Source organism: Rhinolophus sinicus, linkage group LG06, assembly GCF_036562045.2.
Source record: "Rhinolophus sinicus isolate RSC01 linkage group LG06, ASM3656204v1, whole genome shotgun sequence".
Lineage (NCBI taxonomy): Eukaryota > Metazoa > Chordata > Mammalia > Chiroptera > Rhinolophidae > Rhinolophus > Rhinolophus sinicus.
Window position 1 is genome coordinate 164,608,127 of NC_133756.1, and position 20,790 is coordinate 164,628,916.

At 58.0% G+C, this 20,790-nt stretch overlaps 1 protein-coding gene and 1 long non-coding RNA gene across 3 annotated transcripts; one reads left to right on the plus strand and one right to left on the minus strand.

Annotated features, from left to right (window-relative positions):
- Positions 1 to 700: 700 nt before the first annotated feature.
- On the minus strand, positions 701 to 5,109 carry LOC141572304 (uncharacterized). Of its 2 annotated transcripts, XR_012497678.1 has the most exons (4): positions 4,969 to 5,097; positions 3,623 to 3,905; positions 3,152 to 3,301; positions 701 to 2,816 (listed from the first exon to the last, which is right to left on the minus strand). It is a non-coding gene; the product is annotated as an uncharacterized LOC141572304 (long non-coding RNA). The 2 variants fall into 2 exon arrangements; XR_012497679.1 differs by lacking the exon at positions 3,623 to 3,905 and having other exon boundaries at positions 4,969 to 5,109.
- On the plus strand, positions 4,645 to 7,035 carry CDKN1C (cyclin dependent kinase inhibitor 1C). The gene is made up of 4 exons (XM_074336907.1): positions 4,645 to 4,820; positions 5,001 to 5,620; positions 6,118 to 6,252; positions 6,346 to 7,035. The coding sequence occupies exons 1-3, from the start codon at positions 4,705 to 4,707 to the stop codon at positions 6,249 to 6,251; spliced, it is 870 nt and encodes a 289-aa protein (XP_074193008.1). The 5' UTR covers positions 4,645 to 4,704; the 3' UTR covers position 6,252; positions 6,346 to 7,035.
- Positions 7,036 to 20,790: the final 13,755 nt, after the last annotated feature.

A 20,790-nucleotide genomic window follows, 5' to 3' on the forward strand; every position in this document is an offset into this window, starting at 1 on the left:
CCCCACACCCTCCGGGCCTCCAGGCCCCATCTTATGGAGGAGAAGGGGAGGCTCAGAAAGCCGTGGCCTCCTCAGGGGTCTCACCAGGCCTGTCCAGGGCCTTTGTTGAAGGGCCGCTGCTGGGGGATGCGGCTGGAAGCCAAAGGGGTGGCCCTTCCAGGGACGTGTAGGCACCCCTCGAATGTTGGGGGAGTTGGATGAGGCAGTGAGGGCTTTTCCTTAGTGGAGTGTGAGTGGCACAGGGGAAGGTAGAGAGCCAAGTGGGAGCTTGGTCACCTTCTGGGTGGGATGCACCCGAGAGGTCAGACATCCCTAGCAGGCAGGGCCGTACCCCCCCCACACCCTAGATGCCTACCCCTAGCTCCAGGGCTTGTGGGGTGTCAGGGGAGGGTAAACCTGGGACTCTTGACTTCCTCTTCTGTTTTCGTGCCTACCAGCCCCTTGCAGAAGTCTGGTGGAGAGGTTTAGGACTAGGGGAAAGGAACAAATAGGCTGCTACTGAGTGCTGGGTGATCTCAGGTAGGTTGCTTAACTTCTCCGAGCCTCAGATTCCTCCCTTGCAAAACGGGAATCAAAATGCCTCACTCGGCGGGTTCTTGGAAGGATCAATGGGGCAAGGAGTGCCCCCCCCCCCCCCCCAGCAAAGCAGGCATGAGGTGGCTGGTGTTAGCCTTTGCATTATTCCTGCGGCCTCCTCAGAAGGGGCACCGCCCTGGATAGCGTCAGGGAGGCTGCCGGGAGGGGCGCCGACACAGACAGCCCTTGCGGGGTTTCTGGGAGCACTGAAAGGGGTGCACTCCGGCACACAGACTGGCCCAGTGGGCTTCCAGAAGCAGCTCCAAGTGGCTCCCCGGGAGAAGAGAGATTTGGGGCAGCCGAGGCGCTGGTGCGCAAGTCAGCCACCAGGGGGCAGCATGAGGCCGGGGACGGCACCGCGCGGCCAGCTGGGCTCCGCCTCTCCCGCGAGTGTTTGCCATCACAACCGCAGTGTCCTCAGCGGAGAAAGGAGCCCCAATATCCACCCATAGCGGGGCGTTGGGGGAAGAACTAAATCCCACGAAAGCTTGGTGCGGGTTAACGGGGTTCTTTAACCTTCCTGTACCTCCGTTTCCCCATCTGGGAAACGCCCATGTCACTCACACATGGGAGTAAGTGGTGTCTGTAGCCGACAATCCCGAAATTCTAGCGGATTAAGACGCAATAAAAGTTTCTCATTTCCATCACAGCCAGGTGGTGTGCAGAGGGCACTGGTGGCTGTGCTCTGCATGGCCATTCAGAGCTTCTGCTACCTAGAGGCTCTGCTGTCCCCAGGGGTCCCTCCCTGGACCCCCATCTGGCCAGCAGAGGCGGAGGGGAGAGGACTGGTTGGTTTTGAAGGCGGGCCTGGAAGTGGTGCAGAGACTTCTGCTCACGTTTTGTGGCCCCAGCTGGTGGTATGGTCCCACCCACTGCAAAAGGGCCGGGAATTGGGCCTTGTGCTCAGAAAACAAGGAGGCGGCTTGGTGAGTGCAGAGTGTACTCCCTTGGATGGTGTCAATATTATGAGCTATACATGCAAGATGACAGAGGGGGCTAGGTGCTTATGACACCCCCACAAACGGGCTCCCCCACTTCCAGACATACAAGATGTGGGGCGCTATGGAAGCCCAGGGGCCTATCCTTGCTGGTCCTGGGGGCCAGCATTCCTCCCTGGTTCTGCTGTTTGCAGCAACACAGAGTACAAACATTGTTCCTTTTGTTTCCTTTCTTCCTTCATATATATTTTTAATTACAAAAGTAGGGCTTGGTTGTATCCAGACAGATGTTTGCTTGCTTCAGGCCCCTAGGGGTGGTGAAACTGGGCCTCCCAGGCCCCAGCCCCTGGCTGTCCTCCCCCAGCTCTGTCCCTGGCTGGAGGGGGAGGGACCCAGCTCCACTCCTGGGGACCAGCAAGTTTAGTAAGTCGGTGGTTACCATCCTTGATCAAATTCATGGTCACAGACTCAGAGAAGGTCACCTCCCTGTCCTAACGAGACTTAGAGAAGAGGTGGCCCCACGGCCCCTGGAGAAATAAAAGTAGGAAGCCAGGCAACTGGAGGAGAGTGGGATCTGAACACTGCTCCTTCCCAGGTGTGTGGCCCTTGCAGCTCCTTTCCCTGTAAAAAGGTGAGGTCCAGCAACTGCCACACTGTGTGACATGAGGCATATAGGACATGCCACTCACAATCCTTGGAGACAGGACTCAGTGTCACATGCTGCTGGGTTTGTCACTGTTGGGGGGAGTGGGGGGGGCTGGGATTCACCTGCCTGAACTAGCTGGCACTCATGGAGGTGTCTGAGTGAGCACCACAGGCAGTGGGGTTGGTTCGCCCCAGCCCATCCACACATAGGTAGGGTCACATGGAGGTGTGGTGCAGGGTCAGCTTTTGCTCATTTATTAAGCGCACAGTAGGTCCCCTGTCCTTATATGGCCCAGGGCAGACAGATGCTCATACCACAGAGCAATCCCTGCCAGGGAGGAGGGCACAGGCTCTCCTGGGTGTCCAGAGCAGGGCTGGGAGTAGGGTGGCTTCCCTTCTCATGGAGGGGACGTGGCCTGGAGCCCGAGTCTGGGCTGGGGGTGGTCCAAGGTATCCTGATTTCTCGGGAGATGCTGGAGTTCATGTGGTTCCAGGTTTTGTGGTCACTGCTGTGGCCCTGTGCACACAGGGAAGGCTGGTACGGCCATGACACCAGGGCCAGGAAGGTCCTGCCTCCTTCTAACCCCAGGCCAGGTGATATCAGCTCTGCCCAAGAGGTCCTTGGGCCTGGGGAGCCTTGTCAGTGTCTCTATTTTCCTGAAGATACAGGATTGCAGTGTCCGTATGTGTCGTGGGAAATTGGAATAGTACACAGAAAATAAAGAAATCAACACCCCCAAAATTGCCTTTGGTTCTGCTATCAAGAGCCCAAAGTGGCACCCCACCTGTCCCTCACCTGGGTTGGTACCCTCTCCTGTTCGCCACCTCAATGGGAACCTTGCCTCCCCCATCCTCATCCAGGACACATTTGCATGTTATCAGTGTACTATCTACCCCCAGGGGTCTTGCAAACCCACCTGACCCTCCAGGGAGGCAGGCTGGTTGGGGTTGGGTTGGCCTTACTTCTCTCCTCGCTGGGCTCATGGGCTCACCTGGGGTCCAGAGCTCAGGGCTCTGCTGGATCCTCAGCTCCCAGCCCAACATGCCGGGCCAAAGGGAAAGCAGCAGGAAGTCATGGTGTCCTGTGGCCTGTCCTGGCTGGGATGGCCACTGGAGAGGACAAGGGGTTGTACCAAGGAACGCTGTGTGGGGGAGAATGGGCACAGGTCCTGGCGGGTCCTCCCCTTTCTGGGCTGGCCTCCCCATCTCTGACACTGTAGTAAGGCCCTCTGGTTTGCATGCCCTGGCATTCTTAGGGGTGTCCTTCCCCAAACACCAACAGTATTTATGGGGCACAACTGAGGGAGTGCTAGCCTTCCAGTATGGTGGAGGAGAGGTGCATTTCCTACAGTAGCAAGAGCAGGGCTGCCTGGGGGCTGCTCCTCCGTGGGACAAGGGACAAGGTTGGCCCAGAGGATCAGCAAACCCAGTCAAGGTTCTAGGCTGGGTGGAGCCAGACTCACCCCAACGGAGAAGCCTCCAGGGCCCTGTCCAATACACCAGGCAGCCTGGGCAGTCAGATCCGCTGCCTGGTGTGGCCCTACTCAGCCTGGAGTGGCCTGGCTCAAGTCTGAGGGGTGCTGGACACCCGGTCGGTAACATGATGGATATGGGCCAGGATGGGCTCAGCCTGTTTCCCGGCCGCTGGGCATGGACGGGAGGGCCCCAAGAGCTTCAGGCTTCAGACCGGGGCTCCAACGGGAACTGAGGGGCCAGCTCTCCGGGAGCCTGCCACTTCACCGCCGCCTGGGGGAAAGACTGGAGCTGACCCTCCCTCTCCCTCCCCCCTTCCGCTCGAGGGCTTTAGGGCCAGCAGGTGTGTTAGGGCTCCAGGTGCGCGGAACCCTACCAGGACACTAGCCCTGGGAGCTGCAGGCCGCGCGGGGGCAGCCGAAGACCCCGTCTCGCTCCAGCCAGGGAAGAACTAGCTGAGGCGGGTTAAAGCCCCGTCAGCTGGCGCGGGAGGCCCAAGGGCGAGCGCAGGCGGCGGGCTGGGCGCCCTCGAGGGGCAAGTCGGTCCTGGCCGGACGCCGGGCCCGCCGGAGGGGGTCGCCCGCAGCACCAGGGAGGGCGCGCCGACCAAGGGGGGGCACCCGCGCCGCCACAGCCGCGCAGCCCCCGCCTGCAGACAAAGGAGCCCGCCGGGGGCGGGAGCGGGTGTGTGTGGGGGGGAAGTGGGGCGAGGGGGCGGGGCACAACGGTGTCACGTTACCGCCCGCAGCGCCCTTTAACTCTGGCCCCGCCCCGCTCGGCGCCGCCCGCGCCCCGCCAATCGGCCCGCTTGCCCCGCCCGCTCTCGGGTGGGTGTGTGCTCGCGGCCAATGGGAGGCGCGCGGGGGCCGGGCCGCTGGCGGGGCGGGGGCAGTGCGCGGCCGCCAATCCCGGCCGTGTTGTTGAAACTGAAAATACTACTTATGCTAATCGCGGCGGGGCCCGCGAACCGGGGGTGGGGGGGAGTGAGGGGGGTTGGGGGGTGGGACCCTCGTGTATAAAGGGGCGCGCGAGGGCTGGGCGTTCCACAGGCCAAGTGCTCTGCGCTCGGTGGATGCCAGCCAGGCTAGAGCCAGCCGAGCGAGCGAGGACAGGCACTGAGGGGGCGCGGCCGCCGGCCGGACGACACAGCGAGCGAGACGCAAGAGCCGTCCACCGCTCGACAGCCAGGTAGCTGCTGCGCCCAGCCTCCCGCCTTGTCCCTTTGCAAATGCAGACTCCGACTGCGCGGGGTCTCACTTGCGCCGGGCCCCCGCCCTCCCCTCTCCTCTCCTGTCCTCCCCACTCCTCTCTTGTCCCGCGTCCCGGGCACGCGCACCCCTTGGCCACGTCCGACGTGTGTCTCTGCAGCGCATTGGCAATGGAGCGCCTGGTCTCCCGCCGCACCTTTCCTCCGTTAGTGCGCTCTAGCGCCTGCCGCAGCCTCTTCGGGCCCGTGGACCACGAGGAGCTGAGCCGCGAGCTGCAGATGCGCCTCGCGGAGCTGACCGCCGAGGACCAGCGCCGCTGGGACTACAACTTCCAGCAGGATATGCCGCTGCCGGGCCCCGGGCGCCTGCAGTGGACCGAGGTGGACAGCGAATCGGTGCCCGCCTTCTACCGCGAGACGGTGCAGGTGGGGCGCTGCCGTCTGCTCCTGGCGCCTCGGCCCCGCCCGGACGGCGCGGGCGCTAGCCCGCCCCCCGGGCCGCCGGCCGAGGAGCCCCTCGACGGCCTGGGGGAGGCGCCGGCGTCGCCGTCCAGTGGCTCGGCCGCGGCTCCCGCCCCGGCCCCAGCCGCGGCGCCGCCGGAGAGCGCTGAGCAGGAGGCGGGCCCGCCGCCGCGCAACCAAGAGCCCCTCGCTGAGCCGCCGCACTCAGGGGTCTCTGGGCGCCCCGCGCCGGGCACCGCCGCCACCAGCGCCGCCGCTGCCACCAGCGCCGCCGCCGGGGGCGCCGCGATCAAGAAGCTGCCCGGGCCTCTCATCTCCGGTGAGTCCCGCGCGGCCCCGCCCCGGCCCGGCCCTGCTTTGTCCGGCTGGCCGGGCTCCCCGGCCCTCGGGGGCCTCACTTGGTCCCCGCCTCCTCCCGTGGCATTAAAGGGCCCGCAGCGCGAAGGGCGCGGCTGCGCCCGCACCCGGTCCCCGCCCTGTTGTGCTCGCCAGCCGCGGACTGGAGCGGGAGGGGTGGGAGGGCGCGCTCTGGCCCCCTCAGAGTGCGGTCCTCGCCTCGGCCACTGGAGCCCCTCCCCCGGCGCGTCCCGGTGAGGCAATCGCGGCGCGGAGGGGGTTAAGTGCTCTGCAGCCCCGGGGGGCTTGGCCGCGGGACAAGGGGAAATGCTTACACAGCACATTGCGCGGCGACGTAAACAAAGCTGACCCGCCGCGGACCTTGGCGCGGGCGGGGACGGCGCCCCCACCGCGGCCAGGTCCCTCTTGGGTTCCCCGGCCCGCCCAGCCCTGACCAGCTGCGCGCGCTGTCGCCCGCAGATTTCTTTGCCAAGCGCAAGAGACCCGCGCCCGAGGCGAAGTCGTCCAACGAGGTGCCCGCGGGATGCACCGCGCCTGGCGGCGCTCCAGCTGTCGGCTCCGCGGAGCAAACCCCACGCAAGCGGCTGCGATGAGGTGAGTGGTGGCGGGGGCACGCGGGGGGGGGTCAGCCCCACGGGGTCCTCTCAGTCACTGTCTTCTCCCGCTCACTGCACCTCTCTCCCGCAGCCTCGCGCCCACAGAGCCCTGAGGGAGCCCGCTGGGCAGCGGACAGGAGAGGAGCGCTGGGCCTCGGCTGGGACCGTCCATGTAGCAGCAACCGGCGGCAGCTGCCACGGAGCAGCGTTCGGTTTTGTGTTTAAAAGTTTGAAAACTGTGCAATGTATTAATAACGTCTTTTATATCTAAATGTATTCTGCACGAAGAGTACACTGGTCCCAAGGTGTAAAGCTTTAAGAGTCATTTATATAAAATGTTTAATCTCTGCTGAAACTCAGTGCAAAAAAATGAAAAAAGAAAAAAAAAAAGGAAAAAAGAAAAAAACATGTATATTTGTACAAAAAGTTTAAAAAGTTATACTAACTTATATTTTCTATTTATGTCGAGGCGTGGGCCGCTCTGCCACGCGATAGCTCGGTTATTGGTTATGCCAAAGGCACGTCACCCGCATCTGGTTATCCACAAATGTAAATTTATTTTTATAGCGGACTCTGGGGGGGGATCGCCCACCAGCCGCAGCTGCCGTCCCAGCCCATCTAGCTTGCAGTCTCTTCGCGCTTTCGCTGTCTCTTTTATTATTATGATTATTTTAAACTTGAAGACAAATCTGTTAAAATGGTTCCTGAGCCGTCTGCACCACTGCCCCGGCCCCTCGTCCGCCGGGTTCTAAATAAAGAGGCCGAAAAATGCTGCAACTCAGCTTTGTGTGCTTGTACTGACTCCAGCTTTCCCCCCCGGCCCCCCGAAAGTTAGGGAGATAGTATGGGACACAAGGGGCAACCCCAAACAGGGGGACTTTGTCTTCATAGGGCTGGCCCACACCCACCTGCTGCAGGCCCTTACTGTAGGGATGAGCGGCCCCGCCCTGGATCTGCATTTGTCACACACACACCCTCCCCCATGTGCCGTACCCCTTACTCCAAGACAAACACCCACACCCCAGGGATGAGCCAAGATGGGGCTCAGGTGGGCACCTGCAGTGGGTGGGCAAACACCAACCAACCGCGGCACCCCACTTGACTGAAGTGCACTGGGGACTTGCACAAAATGGACCCTAAATGCTCCAGGGTCCGCAACCTCCCTGGGCTGGTGCCCCCCCCACCCCTCCCACCCCCGGTTGGGGCCTTGGACCCCTGATGTGTTCATGGCTTTCTCGAGCCGCACTGGGGGAGGGGCAGCCTGAAGGCCTGCGGGGGAGTGGGGAGGGGAGAACAGGGAAGCGCCCAGCCTATGGTGGGGGTGGGGAGCTGGGCTCTCTGCTTCTGCGGAAGAACTCAAAGCTGGGTCCACCCTGCGCACCCACCAGCCTTCTGGTTTCAAAGTGCTCCCTTTTAGTAAAAAAAAAAGACTTAAAATTTTTTTATAGCTGACCTATAAACCTCTGACAATGATGGCTTACAGTGGAAAGGGTGACATACAATAGCCAAAACCGATGGCTGATAGTATTTTTGCTGGTGCCTTGGAGAACTGGTGGTGTATTTTATTAAGTTACCAGTTTGGAGCTGACGTCCCCATGGGTCAGGGACGAAGGCTGGGCTCAGCCCTCAATTTTGGAGATGCGTGTGGACGTGTAATTAACCTCCCCCAATTGCCCGAAAGGGCCTGGGAGGAGGAGTTGGGGCCTGGCCCCAAGGCCCAGCTGGGGCCAGATGCTGAGAAAGGACCCCCGCCCCAGTGAGCTTGTGGGGCCTCTGCCCCCTTCAGCTCTGCATCCGCCTGGTCATAACCCTGGAATCAGCCCTGTGTAGACCTGGCTTCAGCCTTCAAACTTCTCCTCTGGGGAGGGGGCCTCCTCCACATCCCCTGGGTGACCAGGCCGAAGCACACTTTGGCTGACAGGGAGAGGGAGTCTGCAGGCACTCTACCTAAATTAAAAATTGGTACTGATGACAGAATATGAAGGGGTGGGCAGCTCACAGTCCCCAAACATGATGGCTGTACAGGCCTTCTCCTGTGGGCTGGGCGGGTTGGGCGGCCAGGGTCCTGCCCAGCTCTGGGGCTCACAGCCCTGGTCCCCAGGCCAGGAACCTGGTGGTGCGAGGCCACCTGCCTCCCAGCTCTAGGTTTCTTTCAAGGGTCCTTTCTCCAAAACTCTGAAGGCTGCGGATGGATGAGAAGGTGACCACTAGTGTTTCTCAGATATCTGTCCCCAGGGCAGCAGCTGGCAGGGGATACCAAGAGGTCATCCTCCACTGGGAAAATGCATTGGATTTTGAATCACACGTGTGACCCTGGCACTTATGTCCCTGGGCAAGGCCTTCTTTCCCTCTGTGGGCCTCAGTTTCCTGCCTTTGATGTCCCGTACGAGGATAATCATGGAAATAATAGCATCTCGTGGCACCACTGCAAAGCTCTGCTCATCTGGGCGTGCCCTGCCATCAGGACAGGCCCTTTCCTCTTGGTCCCCAGGCTTGCCCAAGCCCAGAGCACCTGACAGCTGGCACAGACATGGGGTGGGTCTGCCCTCTGTCACAGTCTGACTCTAGCTCCGTTGGGGATCCATGATAATGATAATGACAGCCGTGACAAGGGGACATAATGGCTTTCAGCATTGGGTCCTTCTCTGTGCCAGACAAATGCTGAGCACGATTCATCCTCAATGAGATCCTACCAATATGGCCCCACCATCTTCCACCTATGTCTAACGAGGAAACTGAGGCAGGGAATTACCTGCCCAGGGACAAGCCACTAACCTTGGCAGGGACGAGGGACTTTGGAGCAGGGCTGCCAGGCTCCAGAGCCCCAATCATTGAACTATTCTGTCCCTTGGAGGCTGGACACATGGGGGGTTGGGGGGAGCCAGGCCCCAGTACAGTGTAAGGGGTGTGATTTCCTGTGTGCACACGGAATGCAGTGCCTGGCACACACAGTCGGCTGCAGTGAACCTCAGGGGTTAGGATGATGGTTTCCTTTACTGAGCACGTGCTATATGCCAGGCACGGTGCTAGGCTCCATAGAGATGGCAGCTTCCCATGGGCCAAGCTGGCAAGGCAAAATAGAGAGCCTTTAACCTATTAACCAACAAAGTGGTGACAGCCAGGCAGAGGCTGAGAAGGGACTGCCCTGGGCAGTGGTGGGCACAGCGCTCCAGCTGGGTGCAGAGGGAAGTCACGGTAGGAGATGACAGAATGTGCAAAGGTGGGATGGAACCTGGAGCTGAGTGAGGACAGAGGCTGAGAGGGAAGCAGGGTGAGGGTCGAGCCAGACGACGGGGTGGGAGAGTGGTGACCGGGGGCTGCTTGGGGACAGCCCCTGGTGTGGCCCTGGCACTTGGCTGGCTGGGCCTGGGGGTGGGTATTGGGCCTGCACATGGATTAAACATTATTCAGTGTAAGAGGACCTTTTGGGGTGTGTCTGCTGGACCTCTCCACCCCACTCCCTGTCGTCTCCCTCTGGTCTTCTGGACCTTCCCTCAGTCTGATGGGCTAGGGTCAAAGGTTGGATTTTATCTGCAGGTGTGGGGGCCCTGGAGGTATTGACGCAGGGGTGACAGAAGCTGAGGGGGCTTAAAAAACACCCTGAGGCTGCTGGGTGGAGGGACAAATGGGGGCCAGTTAGAGGCCCCTGTGGCCATTCAGGCTGAGGTACCAGTTTGGCAAATATTCAAGTGCCTCCCGCATGCCAGACGCTGCTCTGGGCACCAGAGACCCAGCAGTGAATGAAACGGCCGTGATTCTGTCAGCAGGAGCTGCCTCTATAGTGGGAGGTGACACAAAAAAACCTGGTAAATGAGCTATAGCCAAGGTGATAAGGGTTTGGAGTAAAAAGCTGAGCCAAGGCCAGGGGCCTATTGTTTAGAGCAGGCCAGTCCAGGAAACCCCCTTCCAGCCCCCCAGCAGGTGACATCTGTGCTTGGCGGAGGGGTGGGAGCCACGAGGATTAACTGGGAGAAGATGGTTTCAGGCAGAGGGAACAGCCTGTGCAAAGGCCCTGAGGTCGGAATATTCATGGGCTAGTGGACCATGGGGGCTGGAGCAGGAGGGGGGGGGGAGAGCTGTGAGATATATTGGGAGGGAGATCTGGGTGATGGACTGGATCAGGGTGGGGGTGTGGGAAAGCAGGCAAGGAGGCCTGTGAGGTGTCTGGTTGTGGTCCATTCTCTGGGAAGCCTTCCCAGAGAATGGGAGCGCAAAAGGTCAAAGCCCTTTTTTTTGGACATAAATTGTAATGCAGGCTACACCTGCCCGGATTTGTACTCTCACCTGGACCCTGGGGACACCAGGACACATGCTTAGTTTTTGCAAGAGTCCTGCCAATGAGGCATCAGCACTCCATGTTACAGGTGGGGACAGTGAGGCTCAGGGACCCAAAGCACATGGCCTAGGGTCACTCACCGGCAAAATACCCAGACAGACCGCAGTCCCGGCTGCGTTCACCGATACTGTTTCAAGAGGACTGTTTCTTAAGTAAGTAAATAAATAAATACATTATTATTACCTAAGTCTATATTTTGTCCCACCCTCTGGACAACCCCTGGTCTTTTGCTGTCTCCGTAGTTTTCCCTTTTCCAGAATGTCATATAGTTGGAATCATACAGCTTGTGATCTTTTCAGACTCGCTTCTTTCAATTAGTATGCACATTTACGTTTCCTCTGTGTCTTTTCAGGGCTCGATAGCTCATTTCTCTTCAGCGCCGAATAATATTCCACTGTCTGGATGTCGCACAGTTTTCTCAGCCATCACCTGCCAAAGGGCGTCTGGGTTGCCCCCAAGTGTGGGCAGTTATGGCTACAGCTGTACAGCTGTTGGCATGGGCATCCGCTCTCGACTCCTCTAGGTAATTCACACCAAGAAGCGTGCCCGGGTCGTCTGAGGAGTAAGTACAGGGAGTTTTGTTGGAAACCAACTGCGTGGCCTCACCATTCTGCATCCCCCCGAGCCATGAGTGAGAGTTCGTGTCCTACACACTGGTTTGCAAACTTTTCTCTTGTGTGTACCACACCGATCACCAGTTTTCAGGTGAATTTAAGACAGAAATGAAGCTCATTACAATTTAGACACCAAGACAAGCATAATTAAAACGGAGCACCACCGACGGTGGCTCAGGCCACGCATGGTCAGTCCCTGGTCCAGCTGGCTCTGTGAGGATTGTGTTATTGTCTAAATAGTTGCTACCTTGCTCTGTGGGAGGATTCTGTATCTCCTGCCTGTTAATATCAGAGTTGGCCACGTGACTTGCTCTGGCCACTGAAATGTGATTGGTGTGACATATGCCACTGCTGAACAGAAGCTGCACAAGCCGGTGTATAGTGCCACCCTTTTGTCCCTCTACTGTGAGGCCAGCAGGCTCCCGATAGGGGCCGCTCCTCCCACCTACATGCAGTGGAACCCAGGCACCAGGGATGGGACTGTCCACCAGGATGGGACTGTCACACTGAGTGACAAATTCTGCTGTAAGGCACAGTGCTTTTTGTTATGCAGCTAAAAGTCAACCAAGCTGACAGAGACACCTTCTCTGAACATCCCAACTCATTGCTTCAGGTTTCCAGGAATCAAAGCACATTGTTCTGGCAACTGGGACACATGTCCAGGAATGATGGACCCCTCCCTGAGCACTATGTTCAGTGTCCCCCAAGTGCTAAGTACAGCCTGTCACATTTCACGGCTGGGAGGCCAAGACTTTCAGCATGTGGCTGGGTCCCGTGTCCTCTCTGGTGGCCTGTTCTGCTGTCCTGTTTGTACGTGCTTTAAAAAATGTCCAGTGGGCGAGGCAGAGCGCACAGGGTGAGGAGCTGCAGGTGGGACACACAAGCCTGGGAGACCATGGGTGGGACGACAGTTCTGCATGGCCATTGTGACAGTGACCCAGCTTCTGACCGCACCACTGGGTGTGGTGGCCGTAGGCTCATCATTACCACAGGGGTCAGTCGTCCTGGGGCACAGACTGGTGACAAGCTTCCACACGGATGAGACCCCATGCAGCCACGTCTGCTTGTCTCCACATGCCACGGCACCGACATGGCCGGTGGTCCAGGGCCCAGGCACGGGGATGAGGCACTGACTCCCACCGCAGGAGGGCTGGCAGCTGAGGGCTCCGAGTTTTCTCCATAACCATAGATGACCCATGTCCAGGGACAGTGGGCTTGGGGGACAATGCCTGGCTCCTTGTCTTGAGCAGACAACTCTGAGGGACCACGCCAGGTCCAGGCCCCCGAGGTCCTGGCTGAGACTTTTGTCTCATCTGCGTCATAGCTCAGCTCTTCCCTCTTCTCACCCTGCTCCTCCACTCCACAGGGGCAGGCAGGAGAGAGGCCCCCGAGGCAACTCATGCATACGCACACACATGGGCATGCAGGTACACACACACACACGGACACACACGGCACGTACGCAGAGACACATGGACACACAGACACGCATGCACGTGCCGACACCGACAGACACACAGGACACAGATCCAAACACACACATGTCCAGTAACTCATCTTATGTCCGTCTTTGATGAAGGAGGAAAATTGTCAAGATTTGGGAGTGGGTCACAGTCTCAGACTGAGCAGTGTGCACATGGTTGGGCAATCGCTGATTCTGAAATTTAAAACTGGTGTTGTTTAGGGCCCGAAGTGAGTGTTTTAGGGGTAGTCAAGATAATGATTATGTCATGGGGATATGCTCCTTGAAATAAGAAAAAAAAGTGGCCTCTGGTGGCCTTAGTGGCATCAGGAAAAAATGCTTTGATCTTAGCCAGTGCCCGAAAGCCGTCAGGTGTGGGCCCTTCAGTGTGGAGGGGCTGTGTGTGTTCACCACCCCTCCCCCATCACGACCACAGCTGTATTATTCAATGCTGGGGGATAAAGTCAGGTGAGCGCCAGCATCTGCTGCTTCTCTTCCATCCGCAGGAGAATGTTGTCCATCCGTCCCAACGGGCTCTTGCCAAGTAAAAATGGTCCCGTGTTTTGTGGTTTAGAACAACAGTGTTGTTTATACCTGTGATGCTAGGAGTCAGGAATCTGGGAAGCACTGGTGGGGAGCTTCGCTCTGCTTGAGGGGATGTCAGCCAGGGTGGTTTGGTCAGGGTCGGGGGATGGACTTCCAAGGTGACTCAGCAGACTGAGGAAATGCCCGCTGGGGCCTCAGGTCCTCCTCCTGTGCCTTCTCCAAGGGGCAGCTTGGGCTTCCTCACAGCATGGCAGCTGGGTTCCCAGGCACGGGTTCTGTTCAAGCAACCCGCAGGGGCTGCAATGTCTCTAACAGCCTAGCCTGGGAAATCCAGGGCAGCAGTGTCCGCTGCCTCCGCGGACTAAGCAGGAGTTACTGCAGAGACCGCCACGATCCAAGGAGCTTGCAGCCGTCTGGGCACGTCCCTGTCCTGGCAGTGCCCAGCACGTTCCCGGCGCTTTCCTTCAGGACTCACAAAACAGTTGTTTCCTAAATTAAAAACCAAATTGTTGTCCTTTAGCATGGATTTTCAGGAATAAACAGAAAGGAAGGTCACTCAGCACATCTTGTGTTTGAAGTGACCAAACACCAGGTGCAGCTTCCTGCTCAGACATCAGAGCTGGGTCCAGGCGAGAGGCAGCGCTGCGGGCACGTGTACATAACTGCATGGACCCCTCCTCCCAAGGCCACTGAGACGGCGCCATGGCAACACCTGATAGGGCACGCTGCCAGCCGCCCAGTCTGCCTTCTTTTATGGAATGTGTGTGTATTATACATATAGACACATATACATATTTGTACATCATTTCTCTCTTTTGTTAACTTTGTAGCTGGTTTTATAATTTTTCAGCAATAGTAACAGTATCCCTTGTACCTCCTTTAAAAGAATTCTTATGGGAACTGGCAAACAAACACGAAATTAACAGGGCAGTGCCCTGAGCTCAGCAGCCAGCGTCAACATTCATTAAGATCTTTTCTGATCTTGTCCATTTGTTTCCCTTCCCCAACTTTTACTCAGTGCCTTTTTAAAGCGATTCCCAGACTCTGAGTCCTCCCACGGGCAAATCTGTCCTTGCAAGTGGACCCGGCATCGTTTCTGCTAGTGCCACGTGGACCCACCGGGTGAGGCAGCCGCTGTTCCTCCCTCATCTTCAGGGCAGCATCCGTCAGCTTTGACCCAAAAAGTGTTCCTTCCCTTTATTCTAGAAGGACGCTGTTGGGGTTCCTGGGAGGCCCTGTGCTGTGTTTGAAAATGACACAAAACCATTGCCAACCTCATGCCACTGGCACGCCAAGTTTCCTGAGACTCTGGACAGGGGACCAGTCCAGCGATGTCCTGTTTGCCTCACTGGCACCTAGAGGGCCTCAGTTCTTCCTGGCTGCTCTTTGGGCCGGTCCTGCTTGGTGGACAGTGTCTGCGTGTAGAGGACATTCCACGCTCGCCCTGGAGTCCCAGCGAGTCTATATGCTTTTCTGAGCCATTGGTCCACTTTTAGTGACTGCCATGGTAATACAAGTGTCACACATGCAAACCATCACATGCAGACAGCAGAAGGCATGTCAGAGGGAATTGACCTTGGCTGCTCAGTGGTCCTGACTGGCCGTAGGAGCACATAGGGTCACCTTTGTGGTCTGTGCATGAGCACACATCCCCTTTTCTCCTTGGAAACGGCCACCTGCCTGCAGCAACTTCCCAGGTATGATGGTCTGAGGCTGCGTCCAGTGACCTCGCCTCAAAGGGGCTCTTAGAGTGGGGATGAGGTTGTCATCGGTGGGACTGGGGCCCGTGGCAGGGGCTCATGGCTGACGTGGCAAACACACAGGGGATTTGTACCGGTCCCACCTGGGGAGGGGGTAGTTGGAGCAGGGTCACGGCAGGATGTCTTCCTGATTGTCTCCCATTTATTCGGGACTTCCCCTCCTTGCTGGGGTCTGGTGCCCACCCTCCCTCTCTGAGCCACGATTTCCCCTCTCTGAACAGAGAGTCTCTGAGGGCCTGTCTAGCTCCAATGTTCTTTGGGTCCATGAAACCGTCGGTGGTTTGAAATCTGTCTCCAATAGACACTGTCGTCTAGTGCTGGCCCTGCCCCCAGGCCCTCCTGGACTCAGGCTTGGAAGGCCTTAATTGGCAGGTTGGTGGGAAGCAGCCAGCCACCCACCCAGGGGCTCTGGGAGCTTTTTGTTCTGATGGTCACATGGGGTTTCTCTCCCAGCCCCTGCATTTTCAGGCCTGGAAAGGCACACATGGCCAACAGCAGAGCCTGAAGCCTGAGGGTTGTGGGTGGAACCTGGTCTACAGAGGCTGCAAGTGACTGCCTGTCACCTGGTGTCCACTGACTGAGGCTTCCTTGGGTGAGGGGTCATGCTGCCCCCTGACTCTCTCCCAGAGAGCACTCTCTGTGGGCAGGGACAACCCACAGCTTCAGTGGCACGTCACCTAGCTCGACCCCTGTCACAAAGGCAAGTGTCTGTGTCCTCTGTTTTCTGTGCAAATCTCCCTCAGCCCTGTGCTGGGAGATCTTTTTGTGGCCTAGTATACCCCAAAGGGGCAGGAGCTGGTGTCCTGGGTCCCAGCACCCAGTTCCCAGCATGCACTGAACATACTTTCATAGCTTCTGATGGTGCTTTAAGCCCAGAAGCATGTGCCTGAACAAAAATGAAAGAGAGAAAAGAAAAGAAAAGAAAAGAAAAGAAAGAAAGAAAGAAAGAAAGAAAGAAAGAAAGAAAGAAAGAAAGAAAGAAAGAAAGAAAGAAAGAAAGAAAGAAAGAAAGAAAGAAAGAGAGAAAGAAAGAGAGAAAGAAAAGGAAGGAGGGAGGAAGGGAAAGAGGGAGGGAGGGAAGGAGGGAGGGAGAGAGACGGGGGAAGAGAAAGAAATACTATTTGAATTCTGTCGAATGACTTTCCTTTGTTTTTTCTAGTTTTGTTGTCATTTTGATGGTTCATTTCAGGGGTTTTCTTTCTCGGTTTTATACCTGCCGCTTTGGGATCTCCTGGGGCCAGGCTTAGGGAGCAGACCCCAACTGCCCCCCCAGGGCTCCTGCACTGGGAGAGGCTTCTGTGTGCTCAAGGTGCCGGAGGCCCCCAGCTCCCCACACTCCCCTCACACCTTCCACCCTGCTCACCCCACCGTGGAAGCAAAATGAACAAAACCCGCCTGCCCAAAGAGTAACAGAAAAATAAAGAACCCAGGTCTGGGTGAAGTTTCTCTGCAAGTTTCCATGGGGAGATGGGGCCTCCCAGCCAGGAGCCTTCCTTGGGAAACTCGGTCTGAGGCCAGACGGGGCTGCCCCCTTGGAGGCCCGAGGAGAAGGTGGGGAAGGTGGGAGGAAATTGAGTTGGCTGGGCCGCTGCACAGGGAGGAACGAGCACTGGCGTCTGGGCGGGGCACTGAGGAGGAGATGCAGCCACGCAGCCTGGCTGGTAGAAGTCACACGAGGTCAGAAATGCCCAGGCAGGAAATGAGATGCAACTTGTAAAAGACATCAAAGGAAGTGGAAAAACATTCTTCTAATATGTCAGGGAAAGGAGAGGGAGTGGGGAAAATGCTGGCTCTTTATTAGGGGAGGGGAGGGGGGTGATAAGAGATGGCACTAGATCCTTAAAATAAACATAATTACTTAAAAGCGGGAGCCAGGGACCTAGGGGTGGGAGGGAGTGAATACCGCTCTGCGACCAGAGAGCCAAGGGGCAGGCTCGGAGCCCTCCAGATGTGCCCCTCTGCCTGGCACCTTGGAGCAGCATTTAGAGGCCAGGCTATCTCAGCCAGTGTCTCCAGGCCCAGGGATGTGGGGCTTGCTGGGTGCACACTGCAGGTCACCAACGCCTTGCCAAAGACCCAGGAGCAGAATGCCCTTTCCCGGAGGAAAACCCCACGTGACTCTATGTGCCAACACTTGAAGATACCTGAGAACAGTTCGGTGCTAAGAACACATCCAGGAGCCTGAGTCCAGCTCTCTCCACAGAGAGGGGCAGGCTGTCTGGCCAACCAAGCGATGCTGCCATGGAGGGAAGAGCTGGCCTCAGCATCCTGTCTATGGCCAGGCACCACCCCTGCCCTCTCTTCAGGTCGCGGCCTAGCTCCAGTGCCCACCTGAAGTTGGCTGACTGGAGCAGAACCCTGCTCCCGACTCTCTGGGCTGCACTCCATGTGAGCCTTCCTCACCTCTGGGCCCATCGCACGTGGCATTACAGTCCCTGCCTAGCTCTTGACCACTTCCTGCTTTGTCTTGCCATGGCTTCCACCCGCCAAGGAGGGAGCTTAAAATAACATCTGGGGAGATACAGAGAGTGTGTCCCCTTCAGATGGAGGCCTCAGCGCAGCTTCTGAAAGGGCACATGGATAGGAAATGCAGGTTACCTTGCGCCTGGCACCCAGGATGGGCAGGATGTTGGGTCCTGCTTTTAGGGGCAATCAAGTCCCCCACTGGGCTAGGCCTTGTTTAGCAAAATGGGGCAGTGCACAAAAACGAGGGGGTGCTGTGGGGTTGCTTCTCCCAGGCCCTGGGGAGCAGTGGGGAGCCTGGGGCTCCTGGCAGGGCACTCTCCTCGGCTCCCAACATTCTAACAGCAGCCACAATAACAACTGCAGTTCAAAAGTTCAAGAATCTGGTTCTGAGGCAAGCTTGAGAGAGCACCGCTGGGTGCGTGGGTGCCCTGCAGGACGGACGGTGTGGGAAGGTGCTGGCCCCCAAGGGGACAGCCACCCTGCGCCCAGAACTCTACGGTGGGAAGCAGGGGCGGGTTCCCGCCGGGCGGGGCGTGCAGGCGGCAGCGCAGGGGCGGGTGGGAGCACGCAGCGGTGCCCAGCGGCCCTACCCGCCTGACGGCGGACTCGGGGCGGCCGGCGGGCGGGAGCCTCCCCCTCCGGGCAAGGCCGTGCTGGGTTCGCCGGTCCGCGGGGAGGGGCGGGAAGGCAGCTGGACGCGGCGGCGATTTATGGGCCTTTCAGCCGAGCAGGTGCCTCTTCGGGCCGCCCATTGTCTCGTCGGCCTCACAAAGGGGCTGCTGCCGCCGCAGTGCCGGCCCCCGCTGCGGCCTGCACGGGCGCGAGGGCCCGGGGCGCGCGAGCCATCCGTCCGCCTGCGCCCACCCGTCGGTGCGTCCTTCCGCGCGACCTCCGTGCGCCTGTCGGCGGGGAGCAGGCCTTGTGCGCTCGGCGTCCCTCCCTGGGCACTACCTGCCTGCTCCGCCCGCGGGAACCCCGCACCCCGACCGTGCGCCCGCGGCCGTGGCGCCCGCTTCTCTCGCGCCGTCGGGCACCCGGCTCCGCCCGGCTGGCACGGCCCGCGCCGCGTCCCGGGTGCACACACAGGGCCCCATTCTTCCCGGCTCCGCGCAACCATATGGCAAATCCTCGTCGACACAGCAGCCCCCGCTCATTCAGGCGCAGAATGTCCCGCAACAGGGAACAATCAGAACTCTGTTCGCGTCTATTATAGATGCGAACGGGCGAGAAAAAAAAAATCATTTAACTCCAAGAGATAGCCAGCTAATTACCAACCATATGTGAGCCCGGATTCAAAGCCATGCTGAGGAGTTCATTCTGAATCGGGCGACTTTATTAGGTACAGAAGACAGATGTCCCGACAGCACACGCATCACAGAAAATCGTGTCGGGGAGTTCTTGAAATGTCCGGGAGAGCTCTTTAAATATTAAAGACCAGCCCTGTTGATGGGCTGGGCAGGGGTCCTCTGGGAGTTCCAGGCCCAGGAGCAGGACCTGGCAACAGCGACTGTGGCAGACGCTGGCCCCTCCCCTCGGTGCTCAGGCGCCTGCGTCTCAGGTGCTCTGGGGGCCCAGGGAGGTGCAAAGGGAACCCCACGCGCTTTGATGGCTCATTGTGTTCTCTGGCGCCTCCAAGGGCCAGGGGATGGCTCCGTGAGGGCATCAAGGCTCCACTTTGCCCCAAGGAAGGTTCTAGAAAGAAGCTGCAGTTGGGGGTGTCTGGTTACAATGGCCCAGCCAGAGCCCAGCTGAGCTGTGGGGACAGCAGATCTTCCACTGGAGTTTACTGAACGAATGAATGAATGAATGAGTGAGTGAGTTAGTGGCAGCCAACTCACTAGGAAAATCCCTTGGGGGATGGGGGTGGGGACAACAGCGGAAGGAAAGCAGTCCTGATTTCTTTACCAGGAAAAAAGCCTCCGGCCTTGAGCCTTCATTCTTTGAGGAAGGGTAAAGAAGTCTTGTTAGAGAGAGAGAAAATCTTTCTGTTTTCCATGCAGTGCAATTATGTTCCAGCTTTTTCTCCTTGTTATTCTTTTAAGCCAAATGTATGAATAAAAGGATTATTCCCCGCCCCCCAGGCCTGTGGGGGCCACTGCCGCCCATGGCTTCCGCATTTCTTCTGTGAAAATAAGTGAGGTCAGCTGCCACTCAATTGTCGCAGCATATATATTTGAAAATTTAAATATTTGAATCAAAGGACGAGGGGGGATTTGCATTTCTGCCCAACGTGAGGCACAATGGAATGGGTTCACTGGGAGTGAATTGTCCCCTCGCGGGAGGAATCTGCACAAAGGCCGCCAGTGCTCTCCCTTTTGTTTCTTCTGCTTTTGTTTTGCCTTGTGTTTTTCTTTCCTCTTACCCGCTCCAAACCAGGAGGTTGTTTTCTGAGACGTGGTGACTGACTTTGGTTTCGAGGACATAAAGAAACATGGAAAAACTCCCCAGAAACGCTCACATCAGAAGCCTCTCTGGCACAAAAGCAAAATTTAATTGAACATGTGCGGGTGGAAAAAGAGATAGGGGGACTGCCGGTGCCACTAGAATGGGCTAATCAGCTGACTCCAGCTGGACTGGCTGAGGCACTTAATGAAGGCCCGGTGAGTGGGAGGGAGGCCCCGCGTCCTCCAGGCAGGCCCTCATTCTCCAGGGCACCCAGCCTCCCCATCCACCCCAGCCAGCCACATCCAAATCACTGTCCCCAATTAGCATGAGGGGCACAATGCCAACCGCTCTGCACATGGCTGTTTTGTCTTGGTCTTGGAGGATGGCATTTTGAGGGACTCTCACGTTCACCACGTGTCCCTAGGTGTTGGGACCACACTTCTAACTGAAGCTAATTGGGAGGCAGCTTACGGCACTCGGTCAGAGGAGGTCTTGGGGCTGGCGTCATGCGGGGTCTCAGCTCCTGCTCCCCGCATAAGAACGCAGGACATGGTGAGGCCAAAAAGGAACACCAACTGAGCCATGGATGAGGGGTTCATACCACTATATTCTTGCTGGCGGCTGGCTTGGAGACACAGGAAGCAGGAGCCACATGACGTGCAATCTGCCGTCTGTTTCTCTGCCAACCAACCCACTCCTTGCTAACTGCAATCCACTTGCTCTCTCAGCCACGTCATTTATATCAGTGGCCAATGGCTAACTGGTTCAAGCTGATGGCCAACTAGTCACAGCTGATGGCCATCTACTACCCAAGCCAGCACCTTTCCACGTGAGGCCGAGAGCCTGGAAACTGCTCTCTGGGACTCTGTCCCCATAGCCGGGCATGGGTGGGAGTTTCTGCTGGTCTGGAGGTCTGGGGCGTAGTCTCTCTCTCCACCCTGGCTGCGTGGGTCTGGACAGGAGTCTT